This window comes from Ostrinia furnacalis, unplaced genomic scaffold, assembly GCF_004193835.3.
Source record: "Ostrinia furnacalis isolate ACB-3 unplaced genomic scaffold, ASM419383v2 OfSCF1301, whole genome shotgun sequence".
NCBI lineage: Eukaryota > Metazoa > Arthropoda > Insecta > Lepidoptera > Crambidae > Ostrinia > Ostrinia furnacalis.
In genome coordinates, this window is record NW_021131540.1 from 148,769 (window position 1) to 170,940 (window position 22,172).

The window sequence follows — 22,172 nt, forward strand, 5'->3', positions numbered from 1 at the left end:
CCGCCGTAAGCTGGATATTATATCTCCAGTCGAAGATGTGAACACAGGGAATTCTGTCGATGGGTGCCTCGGTGAGAGGTATTTCTTTTATTAGGGTTTTGTGCAGGATCGTGGAATATCCTGTCTCCTTGTTTTGCTTCTATATGCCGTTCTTACCTTTAAGTCTTAGAGCGGCTGCTTGCGCTTCCTCCTGAATGAAGAGGTCTAAAGATCTAAGATTCAGAAGGTACTCAAGTGATGTCGATGGAGTGGTTCTATACAACTAGTGGCCGCTATGCTTACTAGGCGTTGCAGGCTTTGGAGTTTTGATCTTGCTGTGGATAGTTGTGTTCTGTGCCACCACACAAGTGATCCATAATAACATGTGTAAGAGGGCCATATAACCGACGTGTAGAGCCAAAGTGTTATCTTTGGGTTGAGACCTCATCTACTACCAATGAGTCTCTTGCACTGCTGGAATGCTATATAGGTCATTTTTATTTTGTTCTCGACATGACTCGCCCAGTTCAATTTGTTGTCAAAGGTGATGAGTTTTGTTTATAAAGAGTTCTGGTAGTTGGAGCTCTTGTGAATTCGATAATGCACTTATTAAGTACTTTTATTGACAACGTTAGGCACTATGAATTCAATTATATGTTTTACTAGTAGATATTCACCATTATTTATTAAAACTATTAACTAAAATTCTTTGATTTCAAAACTACGACATTATTTTTTCCTTTAGTCTGACGTTTGGGCTAAGTTATATCATTTTACACCAAATAATTAACCAAATTACTAGTTGCGATTTTCAAATGTTTTTGATCTAAGTAACTTATAACATTTTACACATGTACGAAACTTTTGTGGTTAATGGTATTAGTCTAATTGAATCATTATACACAAAATAAATTATCGTTTGTCTTTTACTTTTTGTGCTATAAATTAAGTTACATTCTTTTTCACTAACCAACAATACATAGTTTTTTTTGTGTATATTAATATGAGTCATCTTATATTGTTAATCACAAACTCAATCTGAACAACTTCAATCGTGTAAAAAGTAGTAACACGAGTCATACCTCTTGACACAATAAAAAAGTGAAAGAAGCCTCCGGTACACTTTGTTAAAAGTAGACATGTATCAATATACACGAAAGGAAACTCAAAATTGGTTCACAAAGCCTTACTTGTATCATTTGGCACAAAGTTATTTTCTTTTCTATACGTCGTAGAAACATACCGATTAGATACAAAAATAGCTAATTTTTCAAAGATTCACATTATGTTATAAAGTCAATTTTGATCTAAGTCGAGTTAGATCCCTTTTCACTGGGGGTACAGAAAGGTCATTGTCGACTTTGCGAAAATGGCCAAAAAAAGTTTAATGCATAAAATGTGAAATGCGATTGATTTTTTTAAGATTTTCATATAAAAAACTTAATTCTATAACAATGTTTTATTTAAGTACCCCTATTTGGCAATGTGGTAAATAAGCAACAATCGTTTTTCGCGAAAATACCGACCAAATATTTTTTTTACTATTTTTCTTAACTTTATTTGATAGTAACAATTAGGTCTAAATAGATTTTATTGAAAAAATCAAACAATTTGTGTCTTGCCAAATGAAGGGTCGCGAAATATCTAATTGACTGCGTGATGATAAAACTCTTGATACTTCCTGAAATCTAATTAAAGGTTTAAGTTGCAATCTTATTTATTTTAAGATTAAAATCACTCACTGTCCTAATATCAAATGAAAAAAAAAATTAGTTTTCTGCCACTGACTCCTGTGTAGCCAGGATCTACAGCTGGACTGCTATACAACTAACCAGTGAAGACCAAAATACTTAATTTGAACTGTCACCTTATTGGACCCACATAGCAATTAATTAAAAGTTAACAACATTATAGTTATTACAGATTCAACATTCAACATTAAGTATATTGGAGTACCTATTTAGATTAATGGTTTTGTAATAATGTTACAGTTAATTTCAATTATTATGTCATGGAATTTACCAAGTGATAATAACCGCAATCATAAATTAATTATTCTTGAAAATGACAAAAGAAAATCGAACACTTAATGATTAGAAAAACGAGTAACTAAATATGGTAATATTTACATTGTTTTGATGGAAGACTGTTCCTGAAACTTTATTTCCTTGTAACGAAACGTCAAATTACATAAATAAAGCAATAAACCATCATAAAACAAATAAATGAAGCAATAAGTACTTTTTGTTTACTTACTTTATGAATTAATCTGCGCTCAGAAAATTATTCTTTAGTTATTTGCCATAAAATATTTTTTTAATCTAATGAAAATTACGTTTCCTACTTATTGCCTAAAAATTCATAAAGGGTCAAGGTGAAAAATTTGATTGTAATGTTTTAAACACTTATTTATTTGTTCTTTTCAACTGCATATCTAGCAAAAAAAGCAAAAATTTTAATTAAACACAAGCGAATAAATTCAATAGAAATAGGTACTTACTCGCAAAATGTTATGTCAATGCCATTTGCGCGCGTAACAAAAACCAAAATGGCGACCGGCCCGCTAACCTTGCGTATTCGCTAATCATGCCCACCTTGAATAACAACTAACGAATTGTTTAGACACCGACATACACAGCGTATAATGTGCGTACATAGATGTATATTATGTGTATATGACACACGAGCGTGAGTCGAACTAAAGATGTTTGCTCATGGTGTTTGTAGGGAATTTTAACGATGCAGATGTTGTGACGTTTCAGTTTGCAGTTGGGAAATGTTTGACTATTTGTTCTTGCAATTGGAACTATTAGTGACAGTTATGCCTTTGCCTGATAAGGAGGAATATAAAATAAAGTTGCTTTTTTCGTTTGAATTTGTTTTTCAATAATGTCATTATTTTTATGGAAAACAAATGAAAATGGTTCTGGTCATACGGTCATCTGGTTTTTCACATGAATCCATCATTTTATGTGGATAATATAATCTAAGGTTGAGTTGCACCACCAAACTTTGACCGCAACTATAACGTTAACCGGTACTTTTTGTATCGAGTTTGACAGATTTTTGACATTTGACAAAGCTAAAGTAAGATGGTGCAACCCAGCCTTAGTCCCGTGGTAAATTAGTTTGCTTTACATTAAATATTTTGGATTACTTATAACAGCTTTTTTGAACAGCTGTTATAAGCTTGAAATTGAATAGAGTAAATGTCGTTTCATTATAAGTACACGCCTTAAAATAATGGCCCTTAGAATGAAAATGAAAGAGAAGCGATTGCAAAACATTGACAAAAAATGTAGAGTTAAGTTTGGATAGATTTTTTCCTAGATAAAATTATTATTCCTCTGTAGACCTTTTTCTTCACAATTAAAACTTCACGCCTGGCTATTTTTTCCTTACTTCTTAGTTTTTAATTTAGTGTAAAGTTCTTTTATCTTCTAACATCTTTCCTTTATTTATTCAAGAAAAAACTACGAGAATGTTCGATCTTCATTGAATATATCAAACCACCATTTTATCCATAATCCAAAGCAAATGCAACAACAAATTGTGCTCATTCATAGTATATTCATATAAGGCAAGCCATTAAATCTGTCTCCTTCTCATGGTTATGGAATTTTTTACCATTATTCATCTGTTTTGTAATAAGGAAATCGTTTAATATTATTTTGTAACATAATTTTAATAACTTGCAAACGAGATGTAAAATGACATTTTCACTGTCGCCTGATTTTTATTTGCCAAAATTAGGTACTTTTTAGCCATTGGAATTTTATATCGTGTATGATTTAATCTGTACCCATTTTACAGCCTAAGATTTGAAGTAGGTAGGCATGTCCTAAAATCTCGTGCATTCTTTCACTGATATACCTACTAAACTTAGTTTTAAGTGCTTACATAGTTAGGTATAACCTAATATGATAAAGGCACAATATTAAACATAATAAGGAAGCCATAACGTAGAAGTTATATGAGCAACGGTTAAAAATATTGGTTAAAGGAAAAATGGAGTTTCATAGACTAAAAATAAAAGCAAAGTGCATGTCACAGAGACATTAAGCACGACATTATTTTATAATAATCACAGTTCTCTTGTTTGGGAAAAAATAGAGCTATTATTTAACAATTTTCTGGTTCTCCTTCAAATAAATTATGGTAGTTTAAATAATATGCATGGGTTTTTGTTTTTCATTTATAGCTTATATGTACTATACTTCACTGGAGTATTTATTTTATAGAACTTACTAGCTTTCCGCCCGCGGCTTCGCCCGCGTGGAATTTTGTCTGTCACAGAAAAACTATCGCGCGCGTCCCTGTTTCAAAAACCGGGATAAAAACTATCCTATGTCCTTTCCCGGGATTCAAACTATCTCTGTGCCAAGTTTCATCAAAATCGGTTCAGTGGCTTAGGCGTGAAAGCAAGACAGACAGACAGACAGACAGAGTTACTTTCGCATTTATAATATTAGTACAGATAATAAATGTTACTTAATCAATAATTCATCAAATTTTGAGATCCAATAATTCTAGGGTATTTTATTTCGTAATCGTAAACATTTTAATGTTTTATTTTATTTTTATAACAAGGAGATTCATGTGTTTTCAGGAGAAATTCTATAACTTTATTGGTAAAGGGTAATTATTTAAAAGAATCATAGCACTGTTACATAAATAAATTGACACTATGTATCTGAAAATTCAGTAAATTCAACCGAGTTCAAACATTTTTTTTAATTTACTTTCTGACTGACGTTGATTTGATTAGTAGGAATTAAATTGTTTTACAGGAATTAAGGAATTCAATAAACTGTCTTATTAATAAGCATAAGTAAATAGAAGTTCTAGATAGGTAGAAGTTTAACAGGGAGACAATTCTAAAGGTGTAACGTAATTAGGGTCTTTATTTGGCTAATAACGCCATCAAATTGACATGTTAATTAAGCCCATTAGAAATACAATGGTAGAGTCAATTAAAATAACCAATTACAAATAATGGCAGTTATTTTCTAGCGCCAACCGATGACTGAGTGCAAAATAGAGCAGCTGTCGTGGACTTATAAAAAAATGTAATTTGCCGTTCGCCAAACGGTGGGGTCTACACGTTCTAATGCTGGGCTTGGCCAATGGCGGGCGAGGACGAGCAGCATGGCGGCCGTGGGAACCGGTTAATGGCCCGTTTGAATTTAGAATACTATTTTTAAACGCGTTCGGCAGCGATTGTTTTTTTTCTAATACGCACAACGTTTCTTTTGAATTTAGATTTTTTTTTTGGAGGAAGAGGCAAAGGCCACCGAAGGCACACTATCCAGCCAATACCAGTTTTTAACAATTATAGTGTGGTATGTATTTTTAAATGTGTTCGGCAGCGATTGTTTTTTTCTAATACGCACTAGGCTTCTTTGAATTTATCATAGTATTTTTTTCTTTGATGTATTTTCTTTTTGGAGGAAAAGGCAAAGGCATACGCCATACAGCCAAGTCTTAAGTTTTTAACAATCATAGTGTATTTTGAAATGCGTTTGGCAGCGATTGTTTATTTTTCTAATACGCAAAAGGGTTCGTTTTAGTATGTTTTTTTTATTTGTACTTTTTTTTTTGAGGAAAAGGCAAAGGCATAATATGTATGCCATACAGCCAAGTCTTCAGTTTATAACATACCATAGTGTAATATTTTTAAATGCTTTCAGCAGCGAAAGTTTTTTTTTCTAATACGCACAAGGCAATGATATGGACGTCTTTCATGTTTTAAACTTGCGATTTGAATAAGGTCAGGTGCCAGGAAATGAAGTAAATAAGATCTTTTATTGGGTGTAGTTGTTTTGGTTTTACTAATTAATGTATGGTAATTAATTTAGTCTGTTTTGTTATTCGTTTAGGTATTAGGAGTAACATGTTTCAATTATTTTATAATTAAACATTTGGGTTAATTTCATCAATGAATTTTATTTCTACCATAGTTGATGATAAACAAATGTTTCATTTTAGTATTTTCTATAGATCTAAGACTATTCTTAAGTTATTAATTAATAACGTTCAGGTATTTATTGGTCTACTGATATTGAAAAATAAATAAAGAAATAATGATTGCTAATTGAATTTAGCCAAGTTATAAAAACGCATAACAATTTGCTATCCAATCCACTTACAAGTGTTTTCTAATAATAAACATAATCAAATCAATGTAAGCATTCCATTATTTATTGTCTGTCGAATATAGCTTTCAAGTAAACACAATAAAAGTGGCAACAAAAATGTTCATGTTTGAAACAGTGTAGCCAACTAACCATGTAATCGGCTCATGCTGCGTTCCCTTCCATTTCACACAAAAAAAGTAATAAACCACTCTCAAACTACAAAGCGGTCGGTTTCCATTTACGTTTGCGCTGCTTAAACAGAAAAACGCGGCATTAAAAAAGAAAAAAAAAATAATGGCAGCGCCACACGCGTTCTATTTTCGAAAATGATATTTTGAAACGTCAAACGCGCGCGCTCATTTTTCTTTTTTTTCGCGAGCGGCAATGATTAGTAAGGCAAAGGCGGTAGTACTGGGCTGTTTGGATGCACGTGTACAGCGAGGGGTGGGCTCGGCACGTGAATTTTCCGAGGTTTCCACCCTCCACGGACCGCCCCTATAGGCTTTTCTGTCCGGCCTATGCTGTTTAACCGATCGGCTAGCGAGTGAAGTGGAGTCGACGCATCACTTACGATTTTTTTACTTTTTCAGTCAAGTTCTATTTTTGAATGTGAAATATTTTTTTTAAATGTTGGTAATACAATTGTTTGTTAAAAGTAATTATGTGTTAAGTTATAACTTTTTTTTTAAATAAACCGACGGCTCTATCTTTAGTGAAAACATCATTAAAGAAAAAGGGAACAACTGCAATATATTTAAAAAATACATTAAATTATTAACAACACATTAAAAACAAATTAAAAATAGTCTAACGGAAGTCAATTTTGTTGAATGATGTGAAGATAAATATTACGACTGCAATAAAATTCTAGGCATTCTACAAGTTACACAAACAAAACATACAATTAAGAATTGGAGAGTATCATTACATCAATGCATAAATCGAGTTTATTTATTTTACCGGTGCTTTCATTGGGAAACAAACTGAAGAGAAAGGAAAGTTTTAAGACACAATTTTATAGTTAAACTATGATGAAAGTATATTTTACAGAACTATTAAATTTAAATAAAGTTATCAGTTTTTATGCAAAACAGTTTTTATTTTATTCACAAGCGGTTTAATAACTGACCATATTTTTTGATTGTAGATTTCGACGAGCGAAGAGCGTTACACTGCTCTCTGAACAAAATAATTCGGCTTCAAAATATCGAATATTGTGTTCTAACTTCCACACTGCACTATAAAAATTGATACTTGCTATCGCTAAATACTTAGTAAAACAACAAATATGCATTATTATACTTGTCAAAGATCGTAATCGGTCATTCGAATGATTCAGACTGTTATCTACACCTACTTCTGCATTCTGAATGCAACGACTGTCAACTTTTACTACAGGTCGTTGTCACTTTGACAAACACAGAGCACAGTTACCTTCCAAAGAAACGTTTTCAGCAAATACTGATAGATATTAAAATGACTGACCGATAAGTGGGTAAATAATTGTTGCAACAGGAAAGTTGAACGGACGATGTAAAAATACAGTTTAATGACTTTTAAATTATTTGCAATGCAAGAAAGTGAATTTGCAGAAAAACATTTTTTTAGATATTTTTTTGTTACAATACATTTTCGCATACCTACTATAAAATAGGTGAAAACAAAAAATAAGAAATAACTAAAATAGACTGGTTTTCTATCAATAAAGACTGACCTAACAATGACATACGCGTAGTACCCACTAAAAAAATTAAAAGATCGTTCATTGCACTATGGAGGCGTTTTGAACTCTTCTTCTTTTTTTTGGCAATCCAACCTCAATATTAACAGGCTTACCTATTTGTGCCAATGACAAGTAGAGTTCACATGAATTTAGGACACTATAGCATCAAAATTGTCAAACTGACGTGCGTACGCGCACAAACAAAAATGCATCCATTAATTACACGCACAATGCCAGCAATTATATTTCCTTTATAGTTTTACTGTTTATAAATTCAATTGAGTCGCAAAGATGGCGGCGTAATGAGCGAACGTTAAATTTAATTTGCATTATTTTCTAGAATTAACTGTCGTTACTCCGTATATAGAGTATTGAGTGGCAGATTTGATCGATAGCACTAATTAAAAGTTCTTCGTTTTGCAATTTATTAGACCAGCCATGGGAATACATCGCTTGTATGTATTATGTTATGTCACTCCCATCATAACTCATGGTTATTTTATTTTTTGCAAAAAAAAAAAAACAAGAGCTATCCAGAAATATGGGTCCAAGTAAATGCTTAACTTGTCATACTAATATGGTTAACTTATGTTTTTTATTAACACCTGAGTAAAGAAATGTGTCACATCGTCGCCCGAGGTACTATTTCTGAAAGACCGAGTAAAAAATGGTTAAGCATCATTTGAGTATCTATTCTGGGTCGAAATTCAAGTATTTCTAGTAAGTACCTCATAATGTTCGGTTGTTTCAGTCAGTCAAATGACGTCGACTGCTGGAAAAAGGCCTTATGTTATAGAATATAAATTACGAATGTCAAAAAATTACGCAGTAACGAATGTTCATGATTTTCTTCTCAATATTAGAAAACGTCTCAACGTGATACATTTCCGTCAGGTAAAACAATTTTATAAAAACTTTACCACATAAACGGTTGTCAGCGATGTAGCGTGGGCGGTGTTGCTAATGACAGCTGATGAAATAAATCGTTTTAGTAAATGTAACTATAGTCTGAACCATTAAAAGGAGTATTTAAATGATCTAAAAGGATGGTTTCACACCACTAAACTACAACAACATTACTAAAATAAAACTAAATTACCATAATCGTAACCACTCCCGAGCGAGCGGTGTAACGAACGAGCACAATTCGCAAAGTGTTCACTTCACGAACAAAAGCACAATCCGAAAGTAGCTATTAAAAATAAAGTTACAATGACCTCTCCACGGCTCGCGATGTCCAAACACTGCCTACTTTTCATGCTATACGCCTACACTATTTCAGTGGAAAACTTGACGTGGTCGAAAATCGACCTTATCCCCTATTTATAGAGTCTGGAACGAAGCGAGCAACACTCGCACGCACCCCGTCTCTTTCCTACGTATTAATCAAAATACGAGTTTTCTACTTTGACGTGGAATCGTAGCAAATGGATAAGGCATTGTTTTGTAAATTGAAACTATGGTTTGTGAGGCCACCAGCGTACGTAGACCCCTTCCTCCGGGTCGGTGTTCGCAGCTTCTGCGGGATGAGACACTTTGTAAGAGATCGGACGGGTCTACTTATGCTGGCCGGCGCTAAGCATGGTTTAGACAAGGTACATAATTGCTATTGTAAGGCTAAAGGGTTTACAATAAACTGTTATTATAGTAGACAATGATTAGAAACGCGGATGCCTCTATATTAATTACGTGGGGCAGCTTTAATTGTTTATTATCTGTGGACGTGCCCTTATGGCGGCTGTAAACAGACCCAGCTTTATGGGAAAATAAAATATAACGGCCATTACACACAAATTATCGAATTAGCATATTAAGTGTTTTAACGTTTTACAAGAAAATAAAGTGGAGGTTACACGTAATGTATCTCATGGTCTCTAATGTTGGAGGCAATTTAATCATTATTATAAAATAATAATTAATTAAAAACAAGGAACTTTATTTTATTTATTGATCATTATTAATTAAGTCTTGAAAATAGAAAAATAATTCAGGATCAAAACGATTCCATTGTTTTTAAAATTTACATGGAATTGAACAAATAAAAAAAATAATTATTATTTTTACATCTTCTGTCTTATGGTTTCAAGATATTAGTATTAAAAAGAAAAATAATTCAAATGGTAGTTAATTTCAGCAATAATTTTCAGTTTACAGTACAGTAACTACGTTCAAATGGATTATAAAACCCAAAAAAACTTTTTTTATAATAATAATCTATAGAAATTAATATAATATAGAAATAAATACATTTTTAAAGATCACCTTTAAAAATAAAATAATGCTTTTTGTATTGTAAGTTCCATAACGTTAACATTTAAGTGGTTTAAAAACACACTAAAGGTTAACTCAAAATCAAGCAAGCGAGACCCATGAAACGTAAAAATAAAAATCATGACCTGCAATAGTTCCACCTGTGTGGCCATAACGCTAAAATTGCACTATTACCCCTGAATTCCGGTAAAAAGTACTGTTACAACTACCCACTTTTTGTTGTAAAGACAATAATTTCGATTTGATTGCTGTTGGTTTCCCACACTGTAAAAGCTTATATTGTGGACTCTTTTTTGCCATGAGAAGTAAGACTCTACCATTATGTCGTTTACGTCAATTTTAGGGCGGGAACTGTCAAAGCTGTCAAAGGGTAGTGACGTGACGATTGATGTCACTTTGAATGATAATTGGGTAGGAATGTGACAATTATTGGGGTTGTTGGAGGGTGGAGGGTTGGAATAGTCTAGTTAAAAAATAAAATTGTCATGTTTCAGAATTAAATATAAAATTAAGTATGAATTGAAATTAATTATCATCAAAAAATAATTGTTTCGAAGCGTAATTAATTAGCAAAGGCTACAAAGCAGCCTTTAAAAAAAAACGAATTTACAATTCGTTCGTTTCCCACCACCCACTTAAATATGACTAGTTTTTTGAAAAAATGTTAAAAAAATAATTGATGCAAGATGCAACTCTTAACGCAAAAAAATAACTCGTATTTTGTAAAAAATAAATGATTTATTTATCCATCTATCAATTATATTCCATACAATCATAGATAAAAGCTTTTAATAAAATTATGAATCCGAACTATGAATCAAACGCCGCACCTTGTCACCTTGGCATTTGAACCAGTAATTATTCGCATAGCTTAATATTGACTCAACCGACTATTGATTAAACTGTTTACTGGACTTCGATCGGGGATCATTGATTTGAAATCACTATTATACATAAATTGGAGTAGGCTTGTGGCTGAAAAAAATATTACCTATGATGATAGGATTATAACATTTAGCTCATTTTTCAGAATTTTTTGGGGGAGATCTATGTTTAGCAGTGTGGACTGTGGACGTCCTATGGGTGAAATGATAGTGAAGATGAACAGCCTTTCAATGGATCAGGCCGTGTAATTCAGCTCTTACTAAGTAAGTCAAAGTAGAGCTGAACAATCGTACTCTGTCATCGTATGTTTGAAGTCGCCAGAAACAGAATCTGGTTGCTCTTTATTTAAGAACGTTGAACCTAACAAAACCAACTGTTCTTTACTAGATACTCTTAAAAAACTTATAAAACTCATTTATTTTGCAAATAGGCTTCTAAAATGCACTTTTACACGTCCCAATATTAACCCTACCACTGCTTCGGGACAATAAATGGGCCAGTGCTGAGAAGAAGCAGCGCAAGAAACTCAGTCACTATTGTCAGCCTCCTTTTCAAGGGTTTACAGTCTTTAAAATATCAAATCTTTAAAAAATAGAAAAGTCTGTAAAATACAAAAATAGCAGGTAATTTTTCATTTAAAGTAAAAGTATTTTACGCGTCATGGAAATACAAAAGCTCTACCTCTTGAAGTGCGGCATAATGCCTAATAAAACAACAGATGTAAACCATTTCCAAAGCAAAACACACTTGGTCTAGTCCTTCATGAGATAGATTAGCTTTCAATAAGCTCAAGCAGAGCTTCTAACAAAAAGCTCATTTCAATCCACAACAGCAGCAATGAAGCAGACCACATGAACATTTTCTTAGTAACAACTTATCTTACAAAAACCCAATCTTAAGTACAACATAATCTTCCAACTCATACACAATTTGAGGACTTAAGTTTGTAGTTCTAATATAAGCTCTATCACGTTTGAATAAGAGCCATATTTTGGGATGTTAGTATAGTATAATAAGTCTAACTAGGGTTGCCAGGCGTCCGGCTTTAGCCGGACATGTTTGGCTTTTTACGGTCTTGTCCGGCCAAATATTGTCTTGACCGGCCTGTCCGGCTTTTGTTAGGCTTTTTATTTGGCCTGCCGCGCCAGGCGAAAGTCGAGCCACAGAACAATATGAAGCACAGAGTCCGGCTTTTGTGTTTTTGGACCTGGCAACCCTAAGTCTAACACCTGTTATCTTAATCACGTTTAGCTCTGGATTGGAGGAATAGGGTTGGCCAAAACATTAGCATGAGTTCCTTTTGAAACATTAAATGTTTGGGAAACTAATACTATAATTTCTTAATTCATCAGGTTCAACCAAACTCAGAGTTTCTTGATGGCCCTGTAATCTGAAATCACCCTTTTTTGTTGAAAATGTAGTACTGTTTCGAACACAAGCTCTACTTTTTTAATCAGAACTAACATTTTAAAGAATCAGATGTTAAATTAATTTGGCAAAAACTACGACGATAGGTAGGTATTTAGTAAGAAGCTAAACACCCGGGCAAAACCAGTGGAAAAGCTAGTACTTACAATAAAAAGCCGTCTGACATGTCTCATGTTAGACTTTTTGATAATTTATTGATCGTATGGCTTGTATCAACCCTACATAATGATGGTGTACAAAGCCAAATCACTGAAACCGAAACTGTTAAGACGCAGCCTTTGAGACTCAGCTCAAGCATTAATTACTATGACAGCACCAGTGGTTAGATCCAGTATTAATAAAGTTAACTAATCAGAAGTGGTTATTTTGATGCTAGCTTCTGCTCACTGGTTTGTCTGGAATTCGGTTTGTCAAAGGCAATCTGTAGCCAAAATTTTAAGAACGACGCGGAATTATTCTAACTTAGAAATGAGCAAATATGTGAAAGGTTTAGATTATTAAAATTGGATGTAGGTAAACATAATTACGATTTTTTTTTGTACAAAATTTGGCTAAGGACTTCTTAGCTAAAGATCCAATAAAGCTGTACACTAAGGTTGGGTTATACCATCTTACTTTACCTTTGACAAAGTACGTCAAAAATCTATGACACTCCATACAAAAAGCACCGGTTATCGTTACAGTTACCGTTAAAGTTGGTGGTGCAACTCAGCCTAAGATTCATCGAAATTGATTCAATAAGTTTTTTTTTTATGCAAGACAAGGCAGGTATTTGACCGCAATCGCACCTGATGTTAAGTGAGATGCAGTCTAGGATAGTACTAATATCTGCCCTATAAGTGCCTATTTACTCGCGCCTTGAAAAGGCCCGGATTATAGTATTCAGGAAAGACAGCAGCTTAGTTTAGTTTAGTGACAAGTAGTTTAGTTTGCCTTATAAGTTTTCTAGTGCCTAAGTACATTTCTGTTTAGTAAGGTTGTTTACATCCAATACCTTTTTTATAATAATGTGTAGTCTTCTTTATACATTAATCAATAGTCATTGTCATCATGAAAACACGTGTAAATTAAATTATTTAGTGCGATGGCCAAGTCAATAATTTATGTAAAACGTTAAAGATTTCCTGGCCTGGACTTGGTATTACATGGATCTCACAACTTTTTACCGTAGAACAACTGAGTTGCGAGACTTGGTTTTTTTGACAAGTATTGTTTTTGATGGGATGTCACTTCAAATCAAATCAAATCAAATCAAATCAAAATTCATTTATTTGCTTGATAAGCGGTACACAGCAGATGTCCATATAAAAATAGTTCGCACAAATCACCACAACTTTTCAGAAAGAAAAATGAATTGAATTGTATATAAGCTCAGCATTATCTTGGAGTTATTATAAATACAGAAAGCAAGTACCTACCTATGTGGTTTTTATAATGATTTGTCAGTTGACGTTTTTCCATATTTTATGTGAAAGTTAAATACAGAAACTGGGGCGAGTGTGTAAGAAAAAGAATTTTACAATGTCTAGCCCTCGGTCTTTGATAGCTGCTTCAGTTAAAGACTTGCAACTGTTGCTTTAGGCTGAGTTGCACCAGCTAACTTTTTTTTATGTAAGTACTATTTGAATGCACTTGCAATTGGAGCTAGTGGAGTACTCCAATTGCAAGGCAGTGATTGAGAATATGGCTGTATGATGGTTTAAGTTTTGTTAAAATCTTTTAGACTGCTAACAATATGTGATACGTAAACTATAAAGCTTTTTGTTGTGTCTTCTTTACTGGTAATTTCTTCAAGATTGTAGGGGTTAATTCTTAACAGACGGGAAGTGGTTTTGTATGCGAATCTTTGTGTGGTGAATCTAGGGCACTGAGTAAGTAGGTGTTCCCAGGTTTGCGGGCACCACCTAACTTTGACCGTAACTATGAAGATAACCGGTGTCATTTGTATGGACTTTTTACAGATTTTTGACGTTTATCAAAGTTAAAGTAAGATGGTGCAACCCAGCCTTATGCTCGTTTTCATCATAAATTCCTAATTTTTAAGTGACCCCTATGGTAACACTATACAGGAATTTTGTTTTCAAAGGGGTCACTTAAAATTAGGGATTGATGGTGAAAACAAACATGAGTTTCTGAACCTGACAGCTCTTTAGACATAGAGATGCACCTTGCCAGGTATTGTGAACTGCTCTGTGATTTATTTAATAACGGTAATGGTAATGTTTACCCAATTTAACCGAAATAAGGTCACGTTGTCGTAGGTTCACCCTAAATGCATGTAAATCTTTCTGTGGTAGGTATTAATGTTTCAGTAAATTTCCTTTATAACAAAATACAAAATCTTAATAAATCTTTTGAATCACTAACTTCTGAAAATAACTGATTTGTATATTAGTATACCTAATATGTTGTTTTTATACAGATTTGACTCTACGTATGTTTTTTGTTGATCTCTACGTATCTAACTGCTCTGTAATAAGTTAAGTAAAGTTCATGATCTAAATAAGTATGAGTATTTGCAGTGATTTTTCACGAAGAAATTCCTACTAGAAATCATCTAACAAGGGCTTAGCCGCACAGCCCGATAAGCCAGCGATATCACCTGATTAATAGCTGACCTATTTAGCCAAAAAACGCGGTCGATGCCGTGACGTCACCGCGGAAGCTGCCAAAAAGTGATCAGGGCGGTACTTACGGTCGCGCCGCCCGCCGGCCCCTCCGCCGCGTCCCTCTCCCCCCTCTCCCCGTCAACGCAGAAGTAGCACTTGTCCGCTGGCTTCCAGTCCGTAGGCTCGTCCGGCAGCTCCAGCTTCGGCTGCGTCGCCGGACGCTTGATCAGGCTCTCCAGGATCGTCTCCGGACGCCGTTTCTCGGAGTCCTCCCTGTCCGGCTCCTTCGGACGCTCCTGGTCGTTGATCTGCTCTATGGTCTTGATCTTCAGCGCGGGAGGGGGGTCGGTGGCAGGCATAGACTCGTCGCTCGAAGCCTCCGGCTCGCTCCGTTTTGGTATTAAGGCGTCCTGGCATAGTTTCCATTTTCTTCGACCCATCAACTCCTCCGCCACCCGTTCTAGACCTGGAATTGAGAAAAGGGATGGTCAATAAAGGTGTCAATGTCAAAAAATTAGAGCTTATCCATCTTTCCTGAAAACCAGAAAGGATGGTCAATGTTAATGACAAAAAATTGGAGAATTTCCTTTTTCCCCGAAAGTCAACGCATGAAAAGGGGAAAACGGGATTTTTTTAGTCATCTTCACACGATGAAAGGTAGAAATGTCCCTAAAAATCTATAGGAATTGAGAGAAGGGATGGTCAATAAAGGTGTCAATGACAAAAAATTTGAGCATTCCCATCTTCCCCGAAAGCCTTCCCCTGAATAGGGGAAAACGGGAATTTTCCAGTCATCTTCACATGATGAAAGGCAGGAATGTCCCTAAAATCCTATAGGAACTGAGAGAAGGCATGGTCAACGAAGATGTTAATTACAAAAAAATTGGGAATTTCCATCTTCCCCGAAAGCCTTCCCCTGAATAGGGGAAAATGGGAATTTCCCAGTCATCTTCATACGATAAAGACAGGAATGTCGCCAAAAAAATTTTCATCAAAATTGAATGGACCTAATTTCAATGAATAGACTTTTTATCATCATCATTTTCAGGTAATTGCTGTCTACTGTTATTTAATACAAGGGCCCCAGAGCCCCATGCCTATGAATAATAAAATATCCTACCCATTACAACCTATCCATATTCATCGTTTTTTTTTCAGTCTAACACTGTTAGATAATTTATTCCAATTCTAAAATCGATTTCAAAACTGATAAAAATTTTATTTTAGCATCAGCAATTAGAAAAATAATAACGGTTCAGCAGTATACAATTAGCACCCGTATTCTTAAACCCATCCTGGAATTTGTCTCACAACTTGAGTTTTAAAAAATTGACACGCACTATCAAATTCTGGATATAGGTAATTTCTAAAAAAACTTGACGTAACCAAACCTCGTTCTTCCTCAAGTTATTTTTTTAATGAGCTCAAGAAGGATTATTAACAATTTTTTTCTTAATTTATGTCAAACCCTGCCGTTAATCAATACTAGTTTTCACAGTTTTCAGTAGTGGAAATCACAATAAACAAAGACCTTCCTTCCATCTTGAGTATTGTGTGAATTTTATTTTCTTCAGTATCAGTCCATTAAGCCCACCTTTGGGACCGTCTGGGAATATGGCGCTTGATCGTTAGAAAAACCTGAGCCCAACAACTCCGAACAACTGTTGTTTACGCATGTGCAGCAAAAAGTATTCGACGTTAGAATTTGAATTGCAATCATAAACCTGAATTAGCATAGGCAAGGGAATAAAAACCACTCATTGTCTATTGCATCCGTTGGAGGGATCGTCAACCTTTTTTTGACGTGAAAAAGTGACGTTTTAATTTGCATATTTTTATTAGTTTTATTTTTTTAAGAAGCTATTAGGAATCACAATTTTGTAATTAGGAAGAACTATTTTCTTTTTTTAATGTGTTCTTTTTTTTGGGTGTTCCTTGTATTTTTATTTGTATCGATCCCTTTGGCGAATGGTTAATATTATACCCAAAATTTTAAGTATTGTGTTAAAAAAATCAGGCCAATTAGTCATAACCAAATTAGTTTAATTACTTGATGCAGATTATGTAGGGCGTATCTTCATCCGTAAAATATATTAATTAATTGAGCATGTACATTTAATAGCCAATTAAGCAATTAGGTATCTATTAGCAAACCAATGATCAAACGGAATAACCAACGGACATTATTATTTGCAATTATTAGAAGAAAATAACCGCAAGTTGGGACGTCATTAAAATAATAATATTTGTTATTATTTCCCAATACTATTAGGAAACTAGGCACTATGAAAACTTTGTTATGTAAAGAATACTTCCTCCTCTATTTCATTGTAAATAGATCTGTTTTTCAGAGAAGTAAAAGGAAAATTCGCATTCGAGTTAGAAAAAACACGTAATATAGCAATCCAAACAGTCAAGAAGATGACAAATTATAGACTAGAAAACGGAAAATTACTATTTAGCAATCGTAGTAGGCTCTCTCTATTAACAACGTAGTATTACTAAAGTGTCTGTTTATTATTGATCAAAGATAGATACGCCCGTATTCACAAACATTACTATGAGGTCTCACAGAGTGACATACGAACCAATCACAGAGCTCTATTCAACGCTGTGCGTTCGATTTGCTGCTTCACATAAGCAAGCATCGTTTGTGAATACGGGCAATAGACACTCTACTTATGATCATACTTGTCAGCCCTAAGTCGTTTGGCTCCATCGAATGAGTCTATCGAACAGCGAAACGCTTCACTTAAAACCGAAAAATGCTAAAAAACCTTGAGTACACAAAGACTGTAATTTTCTAACGTTTCACAGAATTTCAACGATAACAAAACTGCGAAGGTGGTTAACTGAAGCGAGACCTTCACATGTTAATATTGTAATTAATGTGGAGCCGTTGAACTCCCATCGTATGGGGTAATAAAAAAATAATTACACATTACACTCGCTTCCAAGTAAATCGGACTAATGTGTTTGAAAGCGAGAATAATCTACGTACCGCTCTTCGAACGTGCTTTGATAGACACCAATGTTACTTTTTTGCTCAATAAAAGCATTTTGAAACCTTTAAAAATCTGTGTAAATAAACAATGTGTAATCATGCTTTTCATTTTCATCATCATCATGCTTTTCCTGCTTGTCATAAAGAAAATTATAATAGGAGAAAAACTTCGAGAAAGAGAAAGAACGAAAGATAGATATAGAAATACTTGCGCGATGAGGCACGGAGGTAAGAACAGAGACAGGATCAACTGACTTTTCCGAATAGAATTTGTTTGCCTCCTGTCACATAAAACAAAATAGTAAATCCTTGCCAGATAATACGATTGAAAATATTATGATGAAATTGGATAATAATATGATCTAAGAAATACTAAAATTGCCATAAGTGGCGCAAAAATAATGGGAAAAATACAGCTGATTATTTTTCTCATTATTTTCATCATTAGATGAAGGAAACATGAAAATAAGCAATACAATTTCAAATCTTAATACAATGGGAGCCTTGGCATTGTGGGTAATTCAAATACGTAATAAACATCAATTAAACGGAGCTGAAACTTGTGGAATAATTTCAATTGACAACAAAAGGTCATTTGATAAAATAGCGTAACCAAACTGATGTTAAACAAAGGATGGTGTGTGTGCGGACTACTGATTGGCTAAAACTGCGATTAGACCGGTCTATTTCAAGGTCGACATGAGTCAGGTTGCATTTGTGTGTGCATGTTTGGGGTATGGCCTAAAGTGCATGATGTAGCGAGGATACATTTGACGAATATCTCTCCAGTTACTTGTAAGTCCACGGTGACCAAGGACTTAGAGCGTGCCCAGACAAATATTTCGATATCCCAGGACAGACTGTCATGGCACCTCAGAATAAGGAGCTCACAAATAATGGGAAAGAGGGCTAGAAAAAAGAAGAGGAAGACATCTCCAGTTAAGGTTCGGACATTGGTGAAAACTGGAGTAGTGAAAATTGGAGAGGAAAGTTCTAAGTCTCAAATTGAATGGGTAAAGACAAAAAGTTAGATCTTTTTATATTGTAAGGTCTGCTCATAAACCTGAAAAGTTAACGGATTGTTCTTAGAAGCAGAAGTACCTAAATAATAGTAATTAAGTTAACTAATAGATTGTCCTTTAAAGCAGATTAGTAAAAATACAACTTTTTTACACATCGATGTAAAACTACAGCGTTTTTAATTTTTAAAAACAAATCTCAGTTGTAATATCAATTACAAAGCAGCAACCGTTACTACTAAGTGGAACTTGTAAATTTTTTGTTGCATGTCAGAACAGCTCATCTGCATTGTCCGTATCACGACTTAAGAAGTCTTGTAATCTTTTTTTAACAACTTTTTGTTCATCGTTAGCACAATTTTGTGGTAATATAGCATGTATTAGAAGCACATAAGATGCTTGTTTATCTTCAAGTGCTGTTAGAGCTTGTTCTCACAGGGACATTCCGTTTTTTAGAGGAACTGTTTTTTGCAGCATCCCGGTTAATATTAAAGTTCACACCAACATACCTTTTGCAGTGTCTCGCAAAATATCTCTATCCTTTCTGGAATACGAATTTCAAACACATATGTGTGTCACACGACGGTCCAGATTTTCGGGATGTTGCAAACTGTATAAAAATACTTATTCAGTTCATCACTTGTCCCACAGATTAAAATGATTCAACGCGGAAACGTGCGATGTCCTTGTTTGGCACATCGCGAATATGCGCGCGGAATTGTCGACGCTGTCGTAATTATCATTATTAAATAATCCTTTTAATTCTTCACTGTATCGCAATTAGCTAAATACTTCTTAGGATTCAGTATGTTAAAAAGAACCGATAGGATTATTCGTGTCATTGACAGACTTTCTGCTTTTTTAGTTTTTTTGGAGCTTTAAGCTGTAAAACCAATTTAGTAGAGCCAAAAAATACAATTTTCCGCTAACCGTGTTAATTGGTTTTTGGGTTCTTTTATATTAATTTTACTTACCTTATAATAATGCTCGAAAAGTGAAGTCGAAATGAAAGTAAATAGGATACCTAGTACAGAAAAATATCTCGAGTAGAAGAAAAAGTACGGATCCCTCAATGCATAAGGCAGTCCCACACCTGACCCCATATTTATACAGTTAAACTATTTATACTTATTCCTACTTCAGATCACTAATAAGACAGCGATTAAATCACATCCGGCAAAACTAGTTTTTTAACCCAACTCGATGAGTAAACTACGAGTACAATAATCGGTTTGAAGTTAGAGGACAAACGAAAAACAATACGCCGTCGTTCAATTACTAGAAGATTGTAAAAACAAAGGCGCGGTTGATCAAGAAATATGATAGCCGATGCCGTCTTAAATCTCGGAGACAATGTGAGGCCGGATGCCGTGCATCTTGCGACCTTCTAGCTGATCTTGCTGCGCTATAAGACAAGCGAGTCTCCAGCAACTTGTCCCACTTTTAGCTTGGTCGTCAGTTTGGATTTTCAAATATTTTTTCTTCCGGCAACTGGGCTAACCTTCAACACCAAATTATCAAAAATCTAAGTACTCTAGAATCTAAGAGTGGGCCCAGTTGCCGGAAGAAAAAATATTTAAAAATTCAATCCAATGAGTTGACCCGTGAACCAAGCTAAAAGTGGGCTAAGTCGCTGTAAGGCTCAGGCTGCAGACTTCCAATTTGTATGAAGAATCGGCCGACACCAAATGTGTAGTGTGCGCACTTACATAATTACGTGTTCTTTGATTTGTAACAGCCCGACCAAAATATCGGCCGACAAAAGTCTGCAGTTTTGGTATCTAAGGGCTTATTCCAACGGAGACATCCCGTTTATTGCAGGATCCATAGTAGTAGACGTGTTTTAATATGAACGTTCATACGAACTCGAACATCCCTTTTGCATTATCCCAAAAAACCGACATTCAAATTTGGAAACTCGAATTTAGAAACTACAAGCACTGCATTTGAAATTTGTTTTCACACGACAGTCCAGTTTTCCGGGATTCTATATACTTGATTGCCATGGGAACAAGCCCTAAACGCACAGTGCAAACATCCATCCACACTGTTTGGCTACACAGGAGCTTGTTAATTGTGGCTACGTCAGCAAATACGCCGCTGTATCAATTTGTTAATTGATTTACACAATGCAGATACGATATTTGGCAGCGGCAAACATGTATTATCAAATATAATAACTCAGTAGTTCGAATTAAATATAATTTAAGAAATGACGAAATATTGCAACAATTCACTATGGAACATTTTTTATCTATGCTCCCATCGCAAGGGGCTCACGCAACCACGCGCACAGCCATGGAAAAAATGAAAGCCATCGATCACAATCTATGATAAAATTATAATTATTGTTGTCTACTTCGTAATAATAAACAAGTGTTTAAAAATTCGAAATTATAACGCAATTAAAGTGTGCCAAAATTTTTTGAGAATTAATTGGTGGCGGAAAAGGTTTCGCGCCCCTGGAATCGAAGTCGAGTCATTTGAATGAGGAATTAGAATAAGATGGCAAAAAATATGAGCATTAGAAAGAGTGGAACCAGCCGTGCGCGAAAGGGACAGAGGCGCAGCGCGTCCCGCGATTGGCTGACCACTTTTTATGCTTTAGTTCCCCTAATCTTCATTTCGAACAACATCTGCTACGCTAATGTTTATTCGAAATAGTTCTTTAAATTTATCGAGTTAAGATCTCATTTGCAATTCGCTCGGCGCGTCTTATGTTATTTTTTCGCGGCGTATCGCTGGGTCGTTGCACGCAACTTGTTATTTCAATTTTTAATACATCTCCCATCGAATGGGTTCCTTTTAAGGTCAGCGTTTGTTGGAAAAAGGGCTTCGTACGGTTTTAAATTATAATTATTTTTTGTCGTTTGGCCATTGGCCGGCAGATGGGCAGCGGCCGCGTAATGGTCCTTTTTTGTTGTAACTAACTCGTAGATAACGTTAGTGTGCAATTATTTTGTGAGGATTCTAATTTATGGTTGGCAACACTGGACGATGACAGCGCGGCCAGTTATGGGACGGACAAAAGGATGGATGCGGTTATAAATTTCAATAGGCTACAATAGTTTTTAATCATGTTTTTTTCCAGTTAGACAGTAGATTATAGTCATGTAT

The 22,172-nt window shown here is 34.7% G+C and overlaps 1 protein-coding gene across 1 annotated transcript in view; it reads right to left on the minus strand.

Moving 5' to 3' along the window:
• Eip93F (Ecdysone-induced protein 93F) overlaps positions 1-22,172 on the minus strand; it is a 145,663-nt gene that overhangs the window by 27,606 nt on the left and 95,885 nt on the right. The window contains exon 2 of the mRNA XM_028303805.1: positions 15,119-15,498. Coding sequence (XP_028159606.1) covers positions 15,119-15,498 — 380 coding nt within the window. The remainder of the gene's footprint in view (positions 1-15,118; positions 15,499-22,172) is intronic.